The sequence below is a fragment of the Oratosquilla oratoria genome, chromosome 20 (genome assembly GCF_046742065.1).
Source record: "Oratosquilla oratoria isolate Oo_2021 chromosome 20, ASM4674206v1, whole genome shotgun sequence".
NCBI lineage: Eukaryota > Metazoa > Arthropoda > Malacostraca > Stomatopoda > Squillidae > Oratosquilla > Oratosquilla oratoria.
The window spans coordinates 24,050,345-24,058,177 of NC_134796.1; the positions used below are offsets into that span (position 1 = coordinate 24,050,345).

Below are 7,833 nucleotides of genomic sequence, written 5' to 3' on the forward strand. Positions count from 1 at the left end.
ACACACAGTACAATTACACACATACAATTACACACAGCATAGTTTAACTTAACGACCTTTCAGTTTCGTTAGTGAGTGTTTGTGTTTAAACGACTGAGACATGAGCGAATGGTTCAGTTTTCAAAAGTGTCTGAACCACTGCTCGTCATTTTACGTGTTCTTACTATTGAGCATTCAGTGAATTCGCGTAACCTGTCATTTTACGTGTTCTTACTATTGAGCATTCAGTGAATTCGCGTAACCTTCATCTATGAACATTTCAATTACACACAGTACAATTACACACATACAATTACACACAGCATAGTTTAACTTAACGACCTTTCAGTTTCGTTAGTGAGTGTTTGTGTTTAAACGACTGAGACATGAGCGAATGGTTCAGTTTTCAAAAGTGTCTGAACCACTGCTCGTTGCTTCATTCTTCCTCTTCTTCAAGCAACTCTGACTCGTTGCTTCATTCTTCCTCTTCCTCCAGCAAAGTCAAGATGTCTATCGAGGAAAGGTTTACACAAAACCTCACGGATCATTTTAAAGAAAACAAAAAAGGATTAATTCCAAAGTGTGACTATCAGAAGACCATCGATGACCTGAAAGCAGCAGCTGATAACTCACATGCCAAGGGGTCAGTTTTCAAAAGTGTCTGAACCACTGCTCGTTGCTTCATTCTTTCTCTTCTTCAAGCAACTCTGACTTGTTGCTTCATTCTTCCTCTTCCTCCAGCAAAGTCAAGATGTCTATCGAGGAAAGGTTTACACAAAACCTCACGGATCGTTTTAAAGAAAACAAAAAAGGATTAATTCCAAAGTGTGACTATCAGAAGACCATCGATGACCTGAAAGCAGCAGCTGATAACTCACATGCCAAGGGGCGGCACGGATATTATCTGTTGGAGAAGTAAGTTTTCACTTCAATCTATTATTTTACTCAGTCTCTCTCTCTCTTTTTTTTCTCTCTCTCTCTGTCTCTCTCTGTCTCTCTCTCTCTCTCTCTCTCTCTCTCTCTAATTGTGTGTCTGTCTCTCTCTAATGTTAACTGTGTTTTCAGGTATGAAGTACTCCAGTGCGGGCCTACAGAAAAACTGATAAAGAGACGTTCGACACGACAGGAGTCGCCACTCTACTATGTGAGCATCGAGGAGACGTTTGACGTTGTCAAGAGCGCCCACATCTCAACAGGCCATGGCGGAAGAGACCGGATGTTGAAAGAATTACAAAAGAAATATGCAAACATTCCAACTAAGGCCGTTGAGCTGTTCAAGTCACTCTGTCAAGAATGCCATAAGAAACGAAAACGGCCGATGACGAAGGGGGTTGTCGTTCGTCCAATACTCACCAAGGAATTCTCGTCAAGGGGTCAAGTTTGTTCAGTTCCAGAAAAACAGTGCTCTCCATTCCGGGATAAAGTGCTCTCCATATTCTGCAATGTTTGGCTGTGAGGCTCGTGTAGGACTTACTACTTCGTCTTTGCCGATGGAAGTGATTGCTCGGATGGAGACTGAGGAGGATCTTCTTGCTGTCACACCAATCAGGCCAGAATCTGACAATGACAACTCTCTCTCCCAAACTGATGGTGTTGCAAACCAGATACAAGCTACAAGTGATGAAACATCAACACATGATGTGACAGAGGATGTTCTGCTCCCAGTCGAACATGGCAGCACTACAACACAATACACTGGTGACAATGTGACAAGTCAGCCAATGACAGCTGAAATCCTTGATCTACCCACAGGACCTTCCTCGCCCACAGCAACACCATCTGCCTACAATGTTGAGAGTCCTGAAAACCACAGAGTTGCAGAACGCATCAAAGAAATCAAAAGGCGTCGTCGTGAAGCAGCCGATGCACAAACTTCTCAAGCAGAAAGGATGGTGAAAAGAAGTCGCGTAGATCTGCGAGCTGGCGAACAAGGAGACAATGTAGCTGTGCCAGTTCCACTTGTTGATCGTGGGAGAGGCGATCCTAGAAATATCCTTGGTGTCATAATTGACAGACGAGAAGACACAGACCAATACAGGATAGCCGTAAAAGCTGGTATTCTCAGTGGTCTGTATTCCAGAAATCAATTCGATCTGTGCCCTCAGCGCCTTCTAAACACTGACGACATGAACACTGAAAAAACAGTTTCACTGCGCTCGGCGGTAATTTCTCAATCCGCTTCAGGTGGACAAGGCTTCACAAGATGCAGCTATACTGGCGCCCAAAAGTGTAGTACAAGGCGATGTAAATGCCTTAAAGCTGGGCTTCTGTGTAACTCACGATGTCATAGCAGCCTCAATTGTTGTAACAAGTAACATGTCAATGGTTTCTGCCATTCTTTAGAACTTTTAAATGCTTTGTTTTAGGTCGTGGAACAGTTTACGTTGTGTGTGTGTGTGTGTGTGTGTGTGTGTGTGTGTGTGTGTGTGTGTGTGTGTGTGTGTGTGTGTGTGTGTGTGTGTGTGTGTGTGTGCATGCATGCGTGCGCTCACGTGTGTTTGTGTGTGTGTGTGTGAGAGAGAGAGAGAGAGAGAGAGAGAGAGTTTTAACTAACTGACTGTTTGACCGATAAAATTCTGTATGTGTGAGAGAGAGAGAGAGAGAGAGAGAGAGAGAGAGAGAGAGAGAGAGAGAGCGAGAGAGAGAGTTTTAACTAACTGACTGTTTGACCAATAAAATGAAAAAAAAATGAAAAAAATAAAATAAAATAAAATAAAATAAAATAATGTTAATTTTATTTTTTATCTAGTTACTTACTAATATGATCGTCGCAACGTTGGCATTGATGATCAAATGAGCATCAGGGATTACGCGTAATTACTGGGACCGTAATTCAGGGATTTCGCGTAATCACTGGAAAATTCAGTGATTACGTGAAATCCCTGAGTGAAACGGGGATTACGCGTATTCACTGAAATATTCAGGGATTACGCGTAATCCCTAGGTACGTGTTATTATATATATATATATACATACACGCAGGTATATATTTATACACACACACACACACACACACAACACGACTCGGTGGCGCGGTTGGTAAGTCTCACACTGTCAGCACGGGGGTGACGGCGGTACCTGGTTCGAATCCTGCCCAGGTCTGAAATTATTGCAGTATCGCTGCGCTTCTAGTCGTTACTCCAACTTTCGTGGGCGGGGAGTTGAGGGTGTGTGTGCGTGTAAGGTCATAGCATTACCCATAGATCGGTCATACGAGCTCTGAGCTCTCTTCCGGGAGGGAAATAGCTGTCGATCACGAGTCCAACACGTGATCCAAAAAGACCAAGGTGAATACACACACACACACACACACACACACACACACACACACACACATATATATATATATATATATATATATATATATACATATAGTGTGCGTGTGATTCACCAGGGTCTTGGATCACGTGTTGGACTCGTGATCCACAGCTATTTCCCTCCCGGAAGAGAGCTCTCAGCTCATATATGATCGATCTATGGGAAATGCTGTCCCCTTACACGCACACACGCCCCTAACTCTCCGCCCACGACAGTTGGAGTAACGATCCGCAGCGCAGCGATGCTGAAATTATGTGACCCCTGAGCAGGATTTGAATCCGGGCCGCTGTAATTACTGTCAGCAAGTCTACCACTGCGCCACGAGCCGTGTGTATGCGTTTATATATGTATAGATATATATATATATATATATATATATATATATATATACATATGTATGTATATATATACATATATATATGTATATATATATATTTATATATATATATACATATGTATGTATATATATATATATATATATATATATATATATATACATATATATGTTTTGGGCAAAGTCTTTCTCGTAAACAATTCCTGTTAAATGCTAAAGCACAAGTGGCGTCAATGATTTTAAGAGAACATTTCTCTAACTCTCTGTATTTCCTTTTTTCTTCATAATTCAAACTCTGTAGGAAATAGTAAAAGGCTTCAGAATGTTGATTCATTTTACCGACAGCTGTTTCAACCATTACAAATGGTCATCTTCAGGGTAATACAATACATCAAGACAAACATGGGTATATAAGGCCGTTTTTACTCGGCCTTATATACCCTTGTTTGTCTTGATGTAGTTTATTACCCTGAAGATGACAATTTGTAATGGTTGAAACAGCTGTCGGTAAAATGAATCAACAGAGTTTAAATTATGAAGAAAAAAGGAAATACAGAGAGTTAGAGAAATGTTCTCTTAAAATCATTGACGCCACTTGTGCCTTAGCATTTAACAGGAATATATATATATATATATATATATATATATATATATATAATCATTTGTGTTTCCCGGCCGCCACTCCCAGGATCGAACCGAAGTCTTGTGCATTGCCTAACCGCCTTACTGATTGTACCCTTGGAACTTCTAAAGCTTTTGTAATTTGAAGTTGAACTAACTCCGAAGAATCTAGGTAGACGTCTATCTGCCGTCCTAACCTCACAAGCAATCGACAAAGCTAGTTCGAAATCTTCATGGGTTTTCGTCGTTGTTGTGCGCAATCAATCATTTGTTTTCCGATCATCAGCCCCGAAATCGAACCGAGAACTAGCGTATTGCCCAATCGGTGCCTTACCGATTGCGCCGTTGGATCTTCTATTATTCATTAACTTGAAGTTAAATTAACTCCGAAGAATCTAGGTTAGACGTCTAACTGCCGCCCTAACGTAATTTTTCAGAGATACCGAGCTAAATTCACGAGCAATCGACAAAACTAGTTCGAAACCTTAATGGTTTTCGTCGTTGTAAATATATGAGGTGAATTGCCAGTAACGCAGTCAATCATTTATTTCTCCGACCGTCACCCCAGGAACAAATCGAGGTCTAGATAGAGCATCGAAAAGCCGATGGTTAGGCAATGCGCTAGACCTCGATTTAATCCCGGGGATGGTGGTCGATAAGTAGAGAAATATTTAAAGAAATGATTGACTGCGCCGACACTGGCGATTCACATCAGGTATATCTATATATCTATATATATACATATACATATATATATATATATATATATATATATATACATATATATGTATATGTATATATACATATCCAATACTTGAGATTCATATTCATGTACGTGCTCATATAGAGCAATTCGTATACACGTAGTAGCAAGATCTAAGAATATAAGGTCTAACCACTTCCGACCGAATTTCGAGGGAGTTGGCGCAGCGGGCCCGTGAACGTCACCTGGCTGTTCAAAGTGGGGTTAGCGGGTCCTATAGCTGTCAGTTGAAGCTGGTCCGTCGTTGGAAAATGACGTTGCCTTCGCTCGCACCGCTCCACGCAATTAGTTATATTCTGACAAATATTATATAAAATATATATATAAATATATATATAAAATATTATAGTTCCTGTCTATATATATGAATATATAATATATATGATATATAATATATATATATATATATATATATAATATAAAATATTATAGTTCCTGTCTTCCTTGGCGTTTCACAGTTTTCTTCAGTGTATCACAAAGAGAAAATGGACTCAGCCAAATGACGTCAGAAGCTGCGCAGAAGAATTCTAACGGTCTGACCTGTATATTTAGACCTTGCGTAGTAGGCTTTCACTTTATGCATCTGTCTCGCTGTCGCTCGCTCTTGTCCTTAGTATTAATTCATATGAATTCAGGGCTTGGCTACTCTGAGTCACGCACGCGTATATGTGTTTGTAACTGCGTTTTTGTTAAGTCATTCTCCCGATGATTCGGTTAGCCCATCAAGATCCACTGCCCTCTTTAAGCATTTTGCTTTAACTAACGCCTGGCGATTATATTCAACTCAGAGAGGAGGGGGTGGGTCCGGGCATTCGAGGGTTGAGGAAGATTCTCCATGAAGTTGGGTCAAGATTTTATTTTTGTTGATGTCAGAAGACCTTATTCAGCTTAGTTGTTAGAGTGTAACCCCCCCCCCCCCGAAGTCACCATTACCAGTTGAATGAACTCGTTTGGCGTTTGCAAAATAAATAAATAAAATGAAATAAAATAAAATGAATGAACAAAAAAATAGTAATGATGATGATGAATAAATAAATAAAATGGATAGATAAATGAATAAATAAATAAATAATAATAATAATATGATAAAACAACTCTCTCTCTCTTTCTCTCTCTCTCCCTCCCTCTCTCTCTCTCTCTCTCTCTCTCTCTCTCTCTCTCTCTCTCTCTCTCTCTCTCTCTCTCTCTCTGTGTGTGTGTGTGTGTGTGTGTGTGTGTGTGTGTGTGTGTGTGTGTGTGTGTGTGTGTGTGTGTGTGTGTGTTCACATATATATATATATATATATATATATATATGTATATATATATATATATACATACATATATATATGTATATTTGGCAGTAATTCACAAGGCACACGTGAAAATAATATGCAGGAAAAAACCCACTGGGAAATAAGGAGCTTAGTCCGAACGTTTTCGTCTATTTAAGACATTATCAAGGAATACACAGTTACAGAGACAAAGGTGGATATATATACATAAAGTAAAAGACAAGCTAGGAACATGGGAAGTACACACAAGATGCTTCACAATCAGGTAGAGCCGATGTTTACATATACGGACGTTTGGTCCATGACGTTACGTCACCCCCGCTTAGTAGCACTTGGAGAAGTTCTTACAATTTTATCAATAACAAAATCATCAAGTTTAAATAATCCTAAACTTAAATTGATATTATTGTCAAAGGTTTGTTTAATATGACTGGATTCGATTATGTTTCTTTCTAATAAGGATCTACAAGAAATTATTACATTCGAATTATCCCAGTCAATAGGATGATTGTGGTCTCTTACATGGACAAAAATGCCACATGTAAGAGACCATGTAAGAGACCACAATCATCCTATTGACTGGGATAATTCGAATGTAATAATTTCTTGTAGATCCTTATTAGAAAGAAACATAATCGAATCCAGTCATATTAAACAAACCTTTGACAATAATATCAATTTAAGTTTAGGATTATTTAAACTTGATGATTTTGTTATTGATAAAATTGTAAGAACTTCTCCAAGTGCTACTAAGCGGGGGTGACGTAACGTCATGGACCAAACGTCCGTATATGTAAACATCGGCTCTACCTGATTGTGAAGCATCTTGTGTGTACTTCCCATGTTCCTAGCTTGTCTTTTACTTTATGTATATATATCCACCTTTGTCTCTGTAACTGTGTATTCCTTGATAATGTCTTAAATAGACGAAAACGTTCGGACTAAGCTTTTTATTTCCCAGTGGTTTTTTTCCTATATATATATATATATATATAATATATATATATATATATGTATATATAGATACATATATGTATATATATATATGTGTGTGTGTGTGTGTGTGTGTGTGTGTGTGTATTCATATATATATATATATATACATATGTATACATATATATATGTATATATATATGTAAATACATATATATATATATATATATATATATATATATATATATATATTCTCTAAGGGTTCCACTTTCATGCCTCATTCTATTTATTTTATTTCATTTTTTCGCTACGTTTTACGCCTTTGGTGCTTACTCTACCTGAAGCCAGGCGGTTGTCTTTCGACTGAGGGAAGCCTCTTCAGCAGTGATTTTATTCAGATGGGAGGAGAATACTTCTGGGCATTAAGAGGTTGAGCCTGGTGTATTCCATTGCTTCCCACTTTGGCAAAGGATGACCTTCAAGCAGCTGGATGACGTTCTCCGCGAGGGTCGAGGACAGTTCGACCTGATTGGTTGTCATGGAGGATGTGCTTGCACCTGATTGGCCGTCCAATCGAGAAGCTTCCGAGTGTCCGGTCGCTGTATATGACT

General features: G+C 39.0%; 1 protein-coding gene across 1 annotated transcript; it reads left to right on the forward strand.

Moving 5' to 3' along the window:
* The first annotated feature begins 485 nt into the window (after positions 1-485).
* Positions 486-1,435, forward strand: LOC143036138 (uncharacterized). Its single transcript, XM_076203385.1, has 3 exons — positions 486-622; positions 721-894; positions 1,045-1,435. The coding sequence occupies exons 1-3, from the start codon at positions 486-488 to the stop codon at positions 1,433-1,435; spliced, it is 702 nt and encodes a 233-aa protein (XP_076059500.1).
* Positions 1,436-7,833: the final 6,398 nt, after the last annotated feature.

What these genes read in the sequence shown, in the direction of transcription:
- LOC143036138 (XM_076203385.1), top strand. Translation starts at nt 486, where the DNA reads ATGTCTATCGAGGAAAGGTTTACACAAAACCTCACGGATCATTTTAAA. An exon ending in GATAACTCACATGCCAAGGG is followed by an intron (nt 623 to 720) that starts GTCAGTTTTCAA and finishes CTCTTCCTCCAG; the next exon opens with CAAAGTCAAGATGTCTATCG. An exon ending in GGATATTATCTGTTGGAGAA is followed by an intron (nt 895 to 1,044) that starts GTAAGTTTTCAC and finishes CTGTGTTTTCAG; the next exon opens with GTATGAAGTACTCCAGTGCG.